Source organism: Heteronotia binoei, chromosome 2 (assembly GCF_032191835.1).
Source record: "Heteronotia binoei isolate CCM8104 ecotype False Entrance Well chromosome 2, APGP_CSIRO_Hbin_v1, whole genome shotgun sequence".
Taxonomy (NCBI): domain Eukaryota; kingdom Metazoa; phylum Chordata; class Lepidosauria; order Squamata; family Gekkonidae; genus Heteronotia; species Heteronotia binoei.
The window spans coordinates 151,978,506-151,997,679 of record NC_083224.1 but is presented as its reverse complement, the minus strand read 5'-3'; the positions used below and the strand labels follow the sequence as shown (position 1 = coordinate 151,997,679).

General features: G+C 38.2%; 1 protein-coding gene across 1 annotated transcript in view; it reads right to left on the bottom strand.

The window, feature by feature from the left end:
• The window catches only part of LOC132567361 (dentin sialophosphoprotein-like), a 49,825-nt gene that overhangs the window by 23,210 nt on the left and 7,441 nt on the right, over positions 1-19,174 (bottom strand). Inside the window, exons 2-5 of the mRNA XM_060233036.1 lie at positions 6,846-7,041; positions 3,276-3,412; positions 1,895-1,986; positions 1,071-1,419 (exon numbers count right to left, since the gene is read on the bottom strand). Coding sequence (XP_060089019.1) covers positions 1,071-1,419; positions 1,895-1,986; positions 3,276-3,412; positions 6,846-7,041 — 774 coding nt within the window. The remainder of the gene's footprint in view (positions 1-1,070; positions 1,420-1,894; positions 1,987-3,275; positions 3,413-6,845; positions 7,042-19,174) is intronic.

The window sequence follows — 19,174 nt, the reverse complement described above, 5'->3', positions numbered from 1 at the left end:
CAGTGCTAATTGAGACATGAAAAGGGAAAACCAGAACAGTAGGCAAAGAGCTGTACTAGATTGTTTCACCAGGATATGTTTTTCATGTGGGAAAGCAATTAAAGAAGAATGCTTAATCTTTATTCAGAAGTGCTATAACCCATTCTATTACTTCATTTCACTCTCATTCTGCTACATGCATAAATCCAACCTTAATTATCATTGTAACATAAGTCACTTGTTAATTCAGGCAGGGGGCAACCACAGGGGTAGTCTTAGTGATTCTAGGGCCCTAGGCAAAATTCCAATATGGGGTTCCAGAATTATGACCATTCCATTGCTGCCCTGGCTACAACCGAGGCTAATCAATCTTGGTGTGTGTGAGGTGGTCAGGAGCCACCATTGCCACAGAAGCCAGCTACTTAAGCTTCAAATGGAGCAGGTGCAAACTGGAGCAAATGCAAACAGCTGCCATGGCAAACTAGCTGCCTGAGTCCCAGACATGGTGGGTATGAGTGGTGCCAGGAGTCTGTTCTTCTTTCTCTCTCCTTTGGAGAGCAGGCCCATGGGTGGTAAAGCCCCTCCCAGCATGGGGTCCAGGGAAGCTGCACCTGTTGCCCATTGGCTAAGACTATCTCCATGCAACCAATCCAGTAGGAAATCACTGGCGATCAGAGTAGAAACAAACATTATGATCACACAGGGACACCAATACAAAGGTATTGCCCAGCAAATTCTACACAGAGAGACACAATCAGAATAAGTTGCTCTCCATAAGGTAATATTTAGCAGTATTTGGGTGCATGTGGAAAATTCACATGGATTTATTTTGGTGAAATCCCTACTTGTAACCATAAAGTCTAGTCCTGTTATCAATAATTCCTGTTGCTTATGTTACTAGAGTGGCTTGTAGAACATAAGAAAGTGCTAAGGTGACATAAAAACTGATCCTAAGGAAGTATTCATATACGCATTTGGGGGCAATTGACCCTTGGTCACATTTTTCAAATATGTGCGTTTGTAACATTCATTTGAAGTTCCTTTTCCCTTCATATATCAATAATTAATTGCAATAAGCATTTCATAGGTACCTTCCTCCTGCCTTTCCTTGTAGAATTTCCTCTTTTGGGTTCTTCAGTTTTCTCAAGTGTCTCATTTTCTCTGTTGGAGTCATCAGTTTTCTCAGGTGTCTCAAAGTCTATCTCAGGCCCAATCAAGGCATTGAAATCAAAATTTTCATCACTCTCAAGAGATGTGTCGGAATCAGTAGTGTTCTCAGAAACAACGGATGTAACAGAATCATTGGCTATCACTGAGGTACTAGTTGTCATAGAATCATTGATAGCTTTGGAATCATTAGTTGCATCTGAGTCTCTGGGTGAGAGGGTTTTGCTATGAACACCAACCCAATAGGTATCATAATCTTGAACAAAAGTTCCCCTAAGGGAAAAAAATTAGAGATATGATGACTGTGCATGGCTTTTTTCTAACAAGATATTTTGACACATAAGTGCAGCATCATTTTTCAAATTACTTTCAGCAGTAAGTGAGCTAATATAGAGGAATTGCCAGGTTTCTATTCAACTGAACCATCAGTCCACTTGGGGTACAGAGCCTGCTTGTATGCTCATAAAATGCCTGTGCATAAAGGGTTATCTTTAAATCTTATTAATTTGTATGTGTTCACCTTGTTTACTGACCCCCCAAATGCTCACTTTTCTTCATAAAAATGGTTCTTCAATACTTCAGGATCCTTACCTGTTTGATAACTTGCCCCCATTAATGTTGGTGAATTTCAAGTTTATAATCAAAAGCCTTAACTGAGTTTTTGATCATTTATTTCAAGATGCCGCTTTCTTTTTAAAAAGTTAAAGTCCCTTTAAAAATACCTTATAACAATAAATTTACAACTTACATAAGTCGTATCTTTCTCGTATTACGAGGAGCAACCCAGATTGCTCTAACTTGGTGCTTTACTCTGGGATTTGTGTGACTTACTGCTGAATTCTGAAACAAAAATACATATAAAATTGAGAATAATGGAAACAAGCATATTTGCTCATGAAAGTCAAGGAATTCCTATAAATACAGTATCTAAGAATTACTATTTTGCTATTTGTGCCATTTGATCAAAAATTAATATTACTATTACAGTTGAAATGAAGTGTAAAACAAATAAATGAATTTTCAAATTTAACAATTTAGAATTTACAATTCAGATTTTGGTTTTGAAACTTGACCTCAAAGTTTAATATTTGAATTTTAGAATCAAAATCTGACATTATGTTTCTGTTTAAGTTTGTTTGTTCTTTACTTATTCAGGGGGATGTTTCATGATAGGTTAAATGAAGTTAGCATAAAAATTTACTAAGCACTATTACAAATCTTCTATAAGATACTATCAAATACTGACAATTACGGTATAAGCCAGATACTATCAGATATTCTATCCTCCTCTGTTTTTCCCATGGCATGCTGAACAGTTCCCACCTACTCTTCAGCCATTCTTCCCCCCTTCTTTCAGCTACTACTGTGAAGTTATTAGTTGCCAAATGACCTGCCCTCCCCTCATTATTGTCAAAAAGAAGGAAGGGGGAGATAAGAAGTGGAGAAGATAAGAAGGAGGAAAGAAAGGCAAGATGCAAGGGATGCAGAAGGCAAGAGCTGCCATTAGTGGGGGCTGGCATTAATGTACCAACAGGAATATTTCCAGCAACTTTTCGGGCCTGTAACATAAATCTTTTAAATTTATATCATGATGTTTCTTCTAGAATCACTATGGAAAATCAAACAAACAAACAAACCATGCACAGGCCAATTAAACCATATGTTACTACTCACAATTGTTTATACACTATTAATCACAACCTTATAAATTCATCAACAATGTCCAACAATGCAATTATTCTTCAATACACAGACTGCATAAACTGCACAAAATCTCTTAATACAGTTCAATCCACTCGATCAATGAATTTGTGATTAAAAGTGTATAAACAATTGTGAGTAGAAATGTATGGTTTAATTGGTCTCTGCATGGTTTGTTTGTAAGTGTTTGCTCAACCTAGACTGTGGTTTCCTGTGTTTTATTAGTGTGGGCTGGCCTGTGACCCACTTTTAAAGGTTTCACACCCCACTTTTGCATCCAGACCCACAAGTTGGGAAACACTGATTTATAACATCCACATGAGATTAAAGAGTTTGTGGAGAGGACTAAATAACTCAACATATTTGTGCAAATTCAAGTGGCAGTATTTAAAAGGCTAAGTAAATTCTCTGAACAAATGAACACATACCGAAATATTGGCACATGCAAGACCTTGTGTGTTTCGATCTATGATGCGAAATTTACCGACAGGAATATTTCCACCAACTTCTCGGGCCTGTAACATAAATCCTTTAAATCCATATCGTGCTGTTCCTTCTAGAATCACTAGGGAAAATCAACAGTATACACTTATAAGTTTTCCATCACAAATTTTTGACATATTGTAAACTATGATATTCATGGTGGTAAATAGCACCAGTGAATAAACATGGTGGTGAATAGCAATGGTCAGCATCTTAAAAACAATTTAGACAGATATATAATACTAGAACAGAAGTGCTTAGAAGATCTTCTTTGAGGAAAAAAGGGAATTATGTGATTTAGCCTTTTCCAAGCCATATTTTTTACCCACTCCAGAGAGATGCTAGCATTGCCAACTTCCAGGTGGGGTGTGGAGATCTCCTGGAATTACATCTATCTCCTGACTACAGAAATTGGTTCCTCTGAAAAAAATGGCTGCTTTGGAAGGTGGATTTTATAGCAACATACCCTGCAGAGGTCCCTTCCACAAATCCTGCCCCCCTAAGGCTCCACCCCAAATAGTTAAGAATTTTTCAAACTGCAGTTGGCAATCCTAGATGTGACTAGACAGCACAGGTATATGAATTAATTAAAGGCCTCCAATTATTCCAGTTAAGTGGGTTAAATGTCAGTGATTTGCAGGTGCTTCTGGAACAGTGCCAACTGCCGGACAACCAGGTGGCAGCAGTGGCTAGGAGTGGGATTTTTTTAACCAATTTTAGCAGTTAGCCAGCTGCATGCTTTCCTGGCCAGAATAGATCTGGCTACTGTGGTGCAAGCTCTGGTAACATATAGATTAGATTACTGCAATGTACTCTATATGGTGCTGCCCTTGAAAACTGCCCAGAAATTTCTGTTAGTATGGAATGCTGCAGCCACAATGTTAAGCAATGTAGAACCCACTCCATCTTTACAAAGAATGAACTAGAGCCTTGTGAAGAAGTGACAGGATTTTTGGGTTCCACTTAAAAGCCATCAGTCTTAATAAAGGCAACAAAACATTTGACAATGGCTAACGTGGACTGACTTTATGTGGAAGAGCTTATTCTTTATCCTAACACCTCACTGAAACAATAGTGGACTGAGTGTGCATGACAGTGAAGTGGAATAATTTGTTTGATGTGAGGATTTCACATGGAACCCATAAAAAAGTGCCGGTGTGCACTCTTGCTGAAAGAATTCATTACAGACTATATTCTAATGTTTTGGTTTATGAGTCACATGCAGACTCTTAACCTTTAAAAAGTGCCTGTGTGCACTCTGAATTATTCCACTGCAGACTGTTTGGATTCATTTAAGTGCAGACTGTTTGGAATAAGAGGTTATGTTAAAGTGCCTGCATGCACTCTTGTGTATTTTATTGCAGTCTGTTTAAAGGTAGAGGCTTTGAAATGTCAAAGTGCCTGTGTGCACACTTATATTTCTCATTATGGACCGTTTAGAAGCAGAGGCTACTTAGAAGTAGAGACCACAGAGTTTTTCTCATCACCCCATTATTTTCTTGTTATAAATGTTTTGATAGAATAGTGTGTATAGTTTCACCCTGATGTTTCTTCTATTGCAGCCACAATGTTGGCTGGAGTGAGTCATAAGGACAATACCATTCCAGTCTTGGCCCATCTTCACTAGCTCCCAGTTTGATTCTGAATGCAATTCTAAATGCTGAGGTGCTAGTGTTGACCTTTAAAGCCTTTATACCTAGGATTACCTTTTGCCCACTCATGGAAGGGAAGCTCCCGACCCCACACGTGAGCAATGGAGCAGGGTAGAAAAGGAGGGGGGTAAACATGTGGAAACTATGATGTCATCTTCATCTCTGAACACTGGGTTCAAGAGTGAATTTGGCAAGTGCAGCCAAATTCCAATAGCTGGCTTTTAAAGATACAAGAATCCTTTCCACCAGGTCAACTAAATCCTGTGCGCATTTTGCACTATCAAATAAAAATCTTATACCAAGAAAAGTGGGAGTCTGGACTCAATGTACATTATGCAAAGTGATAAAATTTGCATAATTCCTTTTACGTTGCACTTTCCCCCCTGAAATATTTAGTATTTACATCCTTTATTCTGATTTTAGATAGTTACAAAGAGAGCCATAAAGGAGTTGTGGTTTTCCCCACAACTACTGAGAATCAATTTCAGCCACTTTTTTGGTTTCCATTATTTCAGTTCCTGAAAACTTACAGGTGGGGCCTGAAGTTCTCCAAGAATTACAGAGATCAATTCCCCTGGGGGAAATGGAATCTTCAGAGGGAGAATATCGATCATATCCCCACTAAACTCCACCCCTCTCCAGACATCACATCTCCAGGAATTTCTCATGCTAAAGCTGGTCATCCTGTTTCAGAATGCATGCCTTATAAACTTTCAAGTGTATTTTTGCAAACATAAAAAAAAGAATGTTTTTCATCGCTATTAGAAGAGTATGAAAAAAATTGTATTTGGGGTATGTTTAGTACCCAAGCAGAATTCCAGTACACCTTGGGGTAGTAAAATGTCATTACAAAACCTGTATCTATGGTACATAAGTCAGCATGTTTCACAACTACTGGAACCTGTTTCAAACATCTGTCATTATTAACCACTAACACTTTTGGTAATTATAAGGTTATCTTTCTGCCCTAAGCACATATTTGTGGTGGGATGAATGTTCTCCAGTGAAACCCACAACTTGCAGCAACTAATAGGAAACTATAATGCTTCTCTGGATATTCAATGCTTCCCTGGATCAGTTTACCTTTGTAAAAACTTAAATTCCAGTATGCTACATTGGCTGGAGGGGGGGGGGGGGCAACAGTGAAATCAGCTGCTTTTTACAGGGTTGTTTTATCCCACAGCATTTCTCTATCTACAAAAAGAAAATTGTAAGTGGCCGTTCTTAACATACATTGTGATCATGTACTAAAAGAATAGTGTTTTTGATCTGATTCTTCTGCCTCCCCAATATAACCAGAGTTGCATTTTACCCCAAAAATGTTGCTTAATTGAACAAAAATTTAGATATTTAGGAACCATGATTCTACACTGAATACCATAGTCTGTGATTTTCTGTGATTCAACAGAACCATAGGATAACTGTAGTCCTGAATATATGGCTAATGGCTAATTAGAAATGGCTAATATACTCTTGAGTGCCATTCTAATCTCCAAACTGTGGTCAGTGACAGGAAATAAATTTTGCTACACAAACTGATCCCACAGATGATGTTGCACTATAAGAAAGCTGATACTGTCCAATAGTAGCATTATTCTGAGAACTCATGCACATAGACATAGCATGGGCAATGCAAAAAAAAAATGAACAAGGGGGGAACATTACAGTATCAATTATACTGTTATAGTCTGAAAGCAATTTTCTGCTTTCCTTTATGAGTGCAACTTTTGGGAAACTTTTGACTACTCATTAAAATTAGGTAGGCTCAAAAATGCATCAGGTATCCACCAATTTTCCAGGTCCACCGGCTGGCCACATATGATCTCAGTAAATTTATGCAATGTAATCTTGTATGTAATTTACCTTGTATTTCATTTCCTGGATCATACCTATCAAAAGATACAGAGATAACAAAAGGTGGGGAGGACTTCTGTGGTGCACTTCCATGATCTGGTAACATGGAGTCACAAGCTATTGAAACATCGCCATACGGGAATCCAAGAACAGGGGCTGTGAATGCCGCACAAAATAGAACCACAAAGAAAGGATATTTCTCCATCTGTGGAAAAAGAACAAGGCAAGGTATAAGATGGTTGAGATGATGTTGACAAGAACAAGAAAAGATGGTAATGTCATTTAAGTGCTATCATTTCTCAGTGTGTGTGTATGCATGTGTGTATAATTTTTTAAATATGTTCTGCAAAATTTATCCAGTAAAAATGGATGTGAAAGAAGTTTGCTACTACATCTGCTTTACACATTTAACCTTCCTGCAAAGCAAACCATGAAGATTCCATGAGGGTAAATGGAATGAAGGCAGATTCTGGCTCCTAAGAAGGGAAGTGAAGAAGGGGATGGAACTACCCTGGTATAAGCCTTAGCTGAAGAGTAAGAAGCATGAGTTTCCTTGAAGGAAACTTTTAAAAGGCTTCTAATCCTGAATAGTTTTCTAGAGATAGGATTATTGAAAGAAACTAAATATAAAGTCCCCAATAAATGTTTCCTAGCCTGAGTTCTGCAACCTTTTTTGATCTCTTCTCAGAAGGAGCAATTGGGTACTGAAGATGTCAAGTTCCAGCATGCCATTTCCCATCCATGTCTGTATCACCACATTAACATTAGTTTTTATTTTCCTTCGCCTCTCCACTCCCCATTTGTCTCTTTAAAAATGCTGTGCTCAGTTCATGCCAACATTGTGGATCTAGTCAACAAATAAACTATTAGTGGCAGGCCCTGTTTTCTTCATATCATCACCTACTTGGTTTAAACTCAGGACAAATGTTAAAATTTATAAAGTTCTTCCTTTCAGAAGCAATTTTGGTAATATCAATTATTAGGAATAAACAAGTCTCATTGGTAAGTTGAATTCAAGGGCTTGTTTGTTTCTATTCTGCCCTCCATACAAACTGTCTCAAGGAGAGTTACAGAGTCACACAAGATTGTGACAGTAACAATATATTGAATGAGGCAATTAAAACAGCATTCGTATCAATAATAAAAACAGAATAAGATAGAATATCTCAATAGTGATGCTCAGTGTGCACTGGACAGAAGCCAGCATTGTCAGCCTTCATAAAATTCTAAAACTATGCACAAGACAGTGCAAATATCTACCCAAGGATATGTTGTTAAAACCAGACTCTCCTTGTGGTGAATCATTGCTGCCAGAGAAGGTGAAGAACTGCAGTACATAGTTAAATTAGTTTTATATCACTTGATTTATTATGGCTTCCCTCAATAACTCACAGGAAATGTAATTAGGGGTGCTGCGTTTTCTGTTATAAATTCCTACTATCCCAAACAAATCTCAAGGTTCATTGGGTTGGGATACTTAGAGTTTGTAAAACAGTTTGGGGGAGGAATCATTTTGGCAGTCTCTGAAAGCCTAACATTAAAATGGTGGCTTAGCCACATGGACCTCCTGCAAACCATCAAATTTAAAAATTGCTTAGAATTGATCCAGTTGGAGGAAGAGTGCAATTTGCACAGGCAGGATTTTAAAAACTGCCGAGGTCACGGCCAGTGTGAACGATCAAATTTGAGAATCACAAAGAGAAAACCATAAAAATTTGCAAGGAAGGGCAGGAAATTAGCATTACTATGCAGATGCTCCAGAACATTGGCACAAATACCCCCCTTTCAATGTAAAGGCACAAGACTAAAAAAGCTCTGCAGAGCTTCTGCCAGAGGACTCCCCCCTCATACAAATTGCAGCCCTGTACAAAGCATGGTGGAGTTGCAGCCAACTCTGCACAGGCTAACACACATCTGTGTAATGGATCAGAGTTGTCTTTTTTTTTTTTCCTTTTTTTATTTTATTGTGTCTCAAATATTACATTACATAGAATACATTTCCAATTCTCTTATGACACCATTTTTACCCCTATTTATATCCCTCCCCCCCACCAAGTGACCATACTAAAGTTACAATTAAATTTTTAACCATGAGCACACTTTTCCCAATTTTTCAAATATAGCTTTGTTGGCTTCCCCCTTAAATACCCATGAGAAGTATATATCCCATTTCTCTTTTATCTCTTCAATTTTTCTATCCCATATCTTATCTTGTTTTAAACATTCTAATATGTCTGATTGTATATATTCATACAAATAATTGTTCCATCTTTCCAGGGTCCATTTTAAGCTCTCCTTCCAACCATATGCTATCACTGCATGTGCTGCTAATATCATTGCTTTGAAAATGCTCTGGTTTTGTTTCTCAATGTTATTGTTTTCCAGTACCCCCATAAATAACAACTCCCCATCTATATCAATATTAAACTTACATGCCCCCACTATTTTTCCCCGAATTTTCCCCCAAAACTCTATAACCTTGGGGCACTCCCACCATAAGTGGGAGTACCACCCTTCTTTTGCATTACAGTGCCAACAATTTGGTTTCATCCCTTTAATCATATATGCCAATTGAGCCGGCGTCCTATACCATTTCAAGATTATCTTCCTTTCAAGTTCTCTATATTTCTCTATCTTAATTTTCTTCAAATTCATCATTAACTTATTCACCTCCTCATCAGTTATTTGTTTTTCTTTATTCCATTTGTTCTTTAAGGTTCTATACATGAACTCCTTATCTTTTACCAATTCAAGGTAAATAATCCCTGACAGTCCTTTCTTCCTTTCATCCACATATAGTGCCTTTTCTATAAAATTGTCATCTCTTTTAATAGCATCTTTATACTTTTCTTGTCGGATTGTTTGATATAATCCCATTAGATTTAACCAATATTGTTTCCCTATCTTACAGTTCAACTCCTGAAGTGGTAATAAGGCCCCTTGGCTATTGTACAAATCCTTGACTCTTATTATGTCTTCCCTTTGCAGCTCTTCATAGAATTTTGGGTTCATCTCTTTTTCCCAGATATCCTTAAGTGGGGTCCATTTCGAGGTTAAAGGCATTAAGATCTTTTTCCACCTCTTCCACACAATTAAAGCTATTTTTCTTGGACCTTCGGTTTGTATCATTACCTTTTTTATCTCTCTCGTGTAAATTCCACTACTACCTGCTCCCTTATTGACTGCAGATTCAAGTCTTACCCATTTATCCCCTTTCCTCCATTCTAACTCCATCAGTGCTTTCAACTGAACTGCATCATAATAAGCTTGTAAATATGGAACTCCCCATCCTAATTCATCTTGGGGCATATATATCAACTTTTTTTGTATTCTTGCTTTTTTCCGACCAAAGACCCAATTTTTAATATGTTCATCCCATTTCCTTATCATTTCCTGATCTAATCTTATAGGAAGTACTTGAAATAAATATAGCAGCTTTGGGAGTATAAACATTTTTATTGCTCTAATTTTCCCTAGGATACTCAAATTTTTGTTCTTCCATTCCTTCAATTTCTTTAAAATCTTTAACCACACCTTATTATAATTCATTTTTTGTAGCCTCTCTATATTTTTATTAAGATAAACTCCTAAATATTTAATTTTGCTAACTCCTGATTTCATCCCCGTTAAGGCTAATATTGCCTTCTTGGTTTCCCCACCTACATTAATAAACATTATTTCTGATTTCTTAATGTTTATTCCAAGTCCCGAACATAACTTAAAATCTTCTAAAATAACTAACAATTCTCGTATTGCCTGCAGTGGATTACTTATTGTCAACAAAATATCATCCGCAAAAAGGTTTAATTTCAATTCTTCCTTACCTATTTGAAATCCCTGAATTCTACCACTATTTCGTATCCTATCTGCTAGGGGTTCAATTGCTAATGCAAATAACAAAGGAGATAATGGGCAACCTTGCTTTACTCCTCTCTGTATCGAAATTTCTCTAGAGTGCCCATCATTTATTCTAATTACTGCTTTACCCCCCCTATAGATTTCCCTTACAACATTTAAAAAGGGCCCATCAAAACCAAAGTTTTCCAATACCTGCATTAAATAATTGTGATTTACCGTATCAAACGCCTTATACACATCTAATTTTAACAAGGCCAAAGTTTTCTTATCCTTACAGAACAAAACATTCAATATATTTCTCAATGGATCTGCAATAAATCTACCTCTAACAAAACCATATTGATCTTCCTTAATCAAGTTTGGTAAATATTTTTCTAGTCTATTAGCTAGAATTTTTGTAAATATTTTATAGTCTTGATTCATCAGGCTAATTGGCCTATATGAATTTATTTCTAGGGGATCCTTCTGAGGCTTCAAAATTGGTAAAATTTCAGCTTTTTTCCATGAATCTGGTATTTTCCCCCCTTTTAAAATATAATTAAATAAACTTTGCATTTCTGGTATTATTAACTCTGCCATTTCTTTATAATATTCTGCCGTAAAACCATCCAAACCAGGGGATTTCCTGTTTTTTAACCTTTTTAATACCTCTATTATTTCCTGCCGGGTAATTTCTTTATTCAGGCTCTCTCTCTGTTCTATCGTTAATTTATTATCTAGCTGTTCCTCGAATCTTTGGTTTTCTCCCAAATTGAATAGTTGTTGATAAAATGTAGCAAATTCCTCTCTTATCCGAGCATTTTTAAAAAATTGTTTATCCCCATTTCCCTTAATACATCCAATTTTTTGTTTTTCCTTTTTCATCTTTAAATAATTCGCCATTCTTCTCATTGTATTTATATTAATTCTATGGTACTCATTCTTAACTAATATATCCTTTTTCCACATAGATAATGAATCCAAGTTCTCTAAATCTTTTTTAAGTTTTTTGAATAATTCATATGACTGCCTATTATAATTTCCCTGTAGGTCTTTCTGTATTCGTTTAATCTCATTTACTATCCTACTTCTTTCCTTATTATTTTCCTTTCTAATTCTAATTTCCTTAGCTATATAAGCTCCTCTTATAACTGCCTTAGCCGCATCCCAAACTACTCCTTCTGTGGCTGAATTCCTATTTTCTCTAAAATAGCATTCTATATCCCTTCTTAAGTCCATCCGATCTTTTCCTGTCAAGGGCAGATATGCCTTATATTTCCAAGTAAACTCTTTTCTCTCTTCACTTATTCTAAATTGCACCCTTAAAGGAGCGTGGTCCGAAATCCATAATGGCTCAGTTACTGCCTTCATCACCTCTAACTCATTTGATTCCTTTACTAAAATATAATCTATATATGAAAAAGTCTTAAATCTATTAGAGAAATATGTAGGTTGAGAATTGTTCCCTTCATATGTGAACACATCTTTCAATTTCCATTTCTTAAATTTCAAGGTTTTACTTTTCTTAAAATCATAATTCATATCCCCTGCCACTACCACATCCCCTTCATAAAAGTTCTGCAGTTTCTGGAATACCTTATTTAAGAAGCTTACCTGACCCATATTTGGGGCATAGATAGATACTATTGTAAACTTCCTACTATTCAACTTAAATTTCAAAAAAACATATCTTCCCTCTAAATCAGATATTTGATCCAGTACTTCTAACTTCAAGCTAGAATGTGTAAGTATCGCTACCCCTCTTGCCTTCCTAGTTCCTCTTGCTTCCACCCTTGTTTCCCATAGTGTAGAGTTTAGTAGGGGTTTTTTATCTTTTTTACCTTTATGGGTCTCCTGGAGACACACTATATCTATTCCCTGTTTTTTTAGCATATTTTTCAATCTATACCTTTTTAAATCTGAAGCCAACCCATTTATATTTAAAGATAATATTTTAATTGTCTCAACCATTTTCCTTTGTAAATTTCATACATATGTGCTCATTTCTATCCTCTCTTACTTTGATGGTCACTACCTTTCCCCTTCCCCCTCCCCGAAGAAGAACCCTCAAAGGGTGTACAGGTGGCATAACCTCCTGACCTCTTCGTTGCTAAGTTGGGGTCCACGTTCCTTTCCCTTCCTCCCTATCTAATTAATGTAACTCATTTCAATATTTCTCTATAAGCCATCTTATTCCAAAAAAAAAAAAAAAGATTTTTTTAAAGTAAATTGAAAGCAATATTAAATTTCCTTGGAGACTCTCATTACTAAGAGCCCCCAGTGTCTTTTCTCAAACGCTTTGGCTTGCTTTGCAGTGTCTGACTCGACTCTCCTTCTTCTTCACTGCTACTTGAAGTGTTCTCACAAGGTTCCTGTTGCTCGTCTTCTTGCTCCTCCACATTTCCTGGTTCTAACGGCCTCATGTTGATTCCCAATCTCTCCAACATTTTTCTTGCCTCTTCTGGATTTTTAGCTTGCAGCAGCTTGCCTTCTTTAAAAACCAAAATCACTGCCGGGTAGCCCCATGAAAATAATATTCCATTTTCAACAAGACTTTGCGTATAAGGTCTTAGTATTGCTCTTTGCTGGAGTGTCTCTGGAGAGAGGTCCTGTCTTACTATAACTTTATTATCATCAAACTGTAAATCCTTCTGAAGTTTCAAACATTTATAAATATTGTCCCTTATTTTCTCTCTTGCAAAAGCCATAATAACATCCCTTGGCTTTGCTCCCAGGCTTGGCTTGGGGCGGAGAGATCTGTGTACTCTTTCTATATCTTCCGTTTGTATCCTTAAATCATATCGCTCAAGCCATTCCAGTAGTTTTGATTCAAGGTCTTTCTGTGTAATCTCTTCAGGGATGCCTGATAAGCGAATGTTTCTTCTCCTTTGACGATCGCTTACAAACGCTAATTTGCTCGTTAGCTCTTTAATTTTGTCTTCATTAACTTGAGCTTTTTTGGCTGCCTTATCAGCCACCTTTTTTATGTTCTTAATTTCTATAGCCATCTGTCTCAGGTCTGTTTTAAGAGCTTTAATATCGCCCCTTACATTCTGTTCTGAAGAAGCAATGAGCTGTGTTAAATCCTTCAGCTCCTTTTTAGTCGCCATGTTCTCTTCTCGCTTTCTGGCCTCCTCCCAGGGAGCGGAGAGTAAAGAGATGATAAGAAATCACACTTCCAAAGACTCACTCTGATTGATGCCCTCCAGGTCTTGCTTCCTTTCACAAATATTTCAAACTGTTTTCAGAAGTTTATCTCTCTTCTTCGATGGCTTAATAACAAATTTCTCCGGGAGTACGTTCTGGGAGCGTCTTAACCGATTTGACGCATGCGTGGTTCCCCATCTAATGGATCAGAGTTGTCCACTGAGATGGTGACAGTATGGACTGTATGCCAAAGTCTCGAGGCGGCAGGAGGAAGGTTGCGGGCCTAGATTGCCTGGGAAATTATAGATGTTTGTATGCAAATGCTAGAAGTGTTTGAAGTAAAATTGGTGAGTTGGAATGTTTAGTGTTGGGAGAAAACATAGACATTGTGGAAATTTCAGAAACTTGGTGGAATGAGGAGAATCAGTGGGACACGGTGATTCCTGGATATAAGTTATATCAGAAGGATAGGGAGGAAAGGGTTGGAGGCGGGGTGGCTCTGTATGTCAGAGAGGGTATACGGTGCAGTAAGACTGAGGTCAGAGAATTAGATTCCCTTCTAGAAATGCTTTGGGTTGAAATAGAGGGCCCAAAAGGAAATTTAACTATGGGAGTTTGCTATCGCCCACCAAATCAAAAGATAGAGGACGATTATAATACGATGGAAGGATTAAAGATAGCGGCTAAACGTAAAAACTGTGTTGTAATAGGTGATTTTAACTACCCACAGATTGATAGGGTCAATATGTGTTCTGGTCGAGAGAAAGAGATTGAATTTCTTGATGCTCTCAATGACTGTGCTATGGAGCAGATGGTCTCAGAACCTACCAGGGGTGGGGCGATCCTGGATTTGGTCCTAAGTAATGCCCAAGACTTGGTGAGAGATGTAAAAGTGATCGCACCGCTTGGGCGCAGTGACCATAACGTTATTTATTTCACCATTTGTATAAATAGAGAGTTGCCCCAAAAGACTGGCACAACCACGTTTAACTTTAAAAGGGGTAAATTCTCTGAGATGAGGAGGCATGTGAAGAGGAAACTGAAAGGAAAGGTAAATACAGTCAAAACTCTTGGGGAAGCTTGGAGGCTATTTAAAACTACAATCTTAGAAGCTCAGATAAAATATATACGACAAGTTAGGAAAGGCACAAACAGGTATAAGAGAAGGCCTGCATGGTTAACGAACAAAGTAATGGAAGCTGTAAAAGGTAAGAAGGACTCCTTTAAGTGGTGGAAAGCTAGTCCAAGTGAAATTAATAAAAGGGAACATAGGCTGTGGCAAATCAAATGCAAGACTGTGATCAGGCAAGCAAAAAGGGACTATGAGGAACATATTGCAAAAAACATAAAGACCAACAATAAAAATTTCTTCAAATATATTAGAAGCAGGAAACCAGCCAGGGAGGCAGTGGGGCCCTTGGATGACCAAGGGGTCAAAGGGTTACTGAAGGAGGATAGGGAAATGGCTGAAAAGCTGAATGCATTTTTTGCCTCTGTCTTCACTGTGGAAGATGAAAAGTGTTTGCCCACTCCAGAACCACTAATTTTGGAAGGGGTGTTGAAAGACCTGAGTCAGATTGAGGTGACAAGAGAGGAGGTCCTACAACTGATAGATGAATTAAAAACTAATAAGTCACCGGGTCCGGATGGTATACATCCAAGAGTTCTGAAAGAACTAAAAGATGAACTTGTGGATCTTCTGACAAAAATATGTAATCTTTCATTGAAATCTGCCTCCATTCCTGAGGCCTGGAAGGTAGCAAATGTCACCCCCATCTTTAAAACGGGTTCCAGATGAGATCCGGGAAATTACAGGCCAGTCAGTCTGACTTCAATACCTGGGAAGTTGGTAGAAACCATTATCAAGGTCAGAGTGAGTAGGCACACTGATGAACACAGGTTACTGAGGAAGACTCAGCATGGGTTCTGTAAGGGAAGATCTTGCCTCACTAACCTGTTACATTTCTTTGAGGGGGTGAACAAACATGTGGACAAAGGAGACCCAATAGATGTTGTTTACCTTGACTTCCAGAAAGCTTTTGATAAAGTTCCTCATCAAAGGCTCCTTAGAAAGCTCGAGAGTCATGGAGTAAAAGGACAGGTCCTCTTGTGGATGAAAAACTGGCTAATTAATAGGAAGCAAAGAGTGAGTATAAATGGGCAGTCTTTGCAGTGGAGAATGGTAAGCAGTGGAGTGCTGCAGGGCTCGGTACTGGGTCCCATGCTCTTTAACTTATTCATAAATGATTTGGAGTTGGGAGTGAGCAGTGAAGTGGCCAAGTTTGCAGATGACACTAAATTGTTTAGGGTGGTGAGAACCAGAGAGGATTGTGAGGCACTCCAAAGGGATCTGTTGAGGCTGGGTGAGTGGGCGTCAACATGGCAGATGAGGTTCAATGTAGCCAAGTGCAAAGTAATGCACATTGGGGCCAAGAATCCCAGCTACAAATACAAGTTGATGGTGTGTGAACTGGCAGAGACTGACCAAGAGAGAGATCTTGGGGTCATGGTAGATAACTCACTGAAAATGTCAAGACAGTGTATGATTGCAATAAAAAAGGCCAAAACCATGCTGGGAATTATTAGGAAGGGAACTGAAAACAAATCAGCCAGTATCATAATGCCCCTGTATAAATCGATGGTGCAGTCTCATTTGCAATACTATGTGCAATTCTGGTCACCGCACCTCAAAAAGGATATTATAGCATTGGGAAAAGTCCAGAAAAGGGCAACTAGAATGATTAAAGGGTTGGAACACTTTCCTTATGAAGAAAGGTTAAAACACTTTAGCTTGGTGCTCTTTAGCTTGGAGAAACGTCGACTGCGGGGTGACATGATAGAGGTTTACAAGAAAATGCATGGGATGGAGAAAGTAGAGAAAGAAGTACTTTTCTCCCTTTCTCATAATACAAGAACTCGTAGGCATTCGATGAAATTGCTGAGCAGTCCGGTTAAAACGGATAAAAGGAAGTCCTTCTTCACCCAAAGGGTGATTAACATGTGGAATTCACTGCCACAGGAGGTGATGGCGGCTACAAGCATAGACAGCTTCAAGAGGGGGTTAGATAAAAATATGGAGCAGAGGTCCATCAGTGGCTATTAGCCACAGTGTTTATATATGTGCGTGTGTGTGTATATATCTATATATATAATTTTTTTGCCACTGCGTGTCACAGAGTGTTGGACTGGATGGGCCACTGGCCTGATCCAACATGGCTTCTCTTATGTTCACACTGCAAATGATCACAGCAGCCAGTGTCAGTGGGTTCTGCTGTGCATTCTGTTTACAGCTCGGATGGTATTCTCAAAGAGATTCTTAGAAAACCACTTCCAGGTCCATCCCAATGCATACATTTTCCAGAGTCCCCTAGCGCACTACAATATGGAAAACAGGGCCTTGCAGCTGCTTGTCATTTTCAAAAAAAGTCTTGTCAATTTCAACTTTGGTTTTTCCCCTTTTCCTGCATTCTTTTTTGTTCCCTCTCATTCAATTAACTAATGCTAAAATGAATGTGCAAAACCTGAACCACAAGGATTTAAATGGAAGGTGCTTGCTGGATGATACTGCAAAAGTGTGATAATATCATTGTGTAAAAAAAAATTTTTAAGTTATGTTCCACCCCTATTTGGAAAAGTGTACTTTTAAAAATTGGAGCTGCAGAATAAATACACTGGAGGAAAAGGAATGGTGTGTAAAGTGGGCATAGAATCTGAAGTCAAGAAAATCTGAAAATCTGCAATAAGATGTGCATGCACAATGTGCCTAAGACTGTAGGGTAGATATACTCTTAATGTGGTGGTGGCTATGTCTGTTTCCAGGATGCTTTCCAACAGGGGACCCATTTTTGATAGTATCCCCAGGATGTCTGAGATGTCTGGATTTATGGAAAGGCTGATATTCTGGAATACGAAGGACTCTGGAAAATGTATTAATTGGGAGGGATCTGGAAGTGGTTTTCTAATAATTTCTTTGAAAAGACCACCAGATTTGTAAACAGAAATCATAATAGCACTGGTGAAGTAAGGGACAGTAAAAAAATACAAGTGGAAGTTGTATTTCTTTGTAAAAAATGACCTCTTGTGTATAACTGAGCCTTTTGGTCTAGACTACTAAAGTGGAAGGGTGGGAATGTAATGAAGAGCCAACTACATGGAATCCATTACAATCCCTTTTGCTTTTTAAAAAAGCCAATTAGCAGTCTCACATAGCTGCTTTGAAGATCAGAGGATCCTTCAAAAAGCTTCATGTAGCTGCTAATTAACTTCCTGTTAAAGGAATTCTCATATAGCATGCACTGGTTTCTGTGGAATACTAGGAAAGCATACTTTCAAAAAGCATTCCTCCTCCCCATCCATCTGAAAATATCCGAGAACATATATTAGGTACTTTCTCTAGCAAAGATGTAACCAAAAGCAACACAACAGCACCAGATTCCTGAGGAAAGCTAATGATTCCAGACATGTAACTTAGGGGTTTCTAGGTAGGAACCTCTATCAAAAGGTCATGTAGCTTCAAAGTGTGCCTAAATGTAAGAGTTCTTCTAGATTAAGGAAAGGGTGAAAGAAAAGAAGCTGGTCTGGCAGGTCTAAGAAACATGCAAAGAAATGTCAAAAGCCTTTCCACAGGGAAATAGCAGTGTCCTGAAAGCAACTGCAAACCGAAAAGAGTCATTTAGAGGGGGCCTTCTGAGAGAGGAATGTGAGAGAGAAGTTATGGAGCAAAACAAGGGCATTTTGTGTTACTTGTTTCCAAAATGTAGTTTCTTGCACTAAAAAAGCTCAGCCCTGAAGCATATAACTCAGTATACGGCAAGTTTTCTTTTTCAAAGAAGTTTCTTTTTCACCGTAGGAGTCCATAATGAATTTTAATTATCCTATATATATTAAAACTAGGTGCCCTCAAGAAAAAGAGGAGGCTAGCTTCTATTTCCACACAGGCCATTTGCCCCAAGTTAGATGCTGCTTGGAAGGCATCTGTCCCCACAGCATCATGGTCCATTTCTGTACCTGTTAGAGTTTCCCTTGGCTTTCCCCCGATCTTTAGTGTTGCCAACCTCCAGGTGGTGGCTGGAGATCTCCTGCAATTACAACTTATCTCCAAGTGATGGAGACCAGTACACCTGAAGAAAATGTATGCTTTAGTAGCTGGTCTCTCTAACATTATGTCCTATTGAAGTCCCTCCCCTCTCTAAACCCTGCCCTCCTCAGGCTCCACCCCCCCCCCAAAAAATCTCCAGGTATTTCCCAACCTGGAACTGGCAACTCTAACCTTACCTTTTTTTTTTCTCCAAATGAAAGCTGGGATTCAGAGACTATGTTACAGATGTTGTTATAATATTATGTAAATCTAAAAT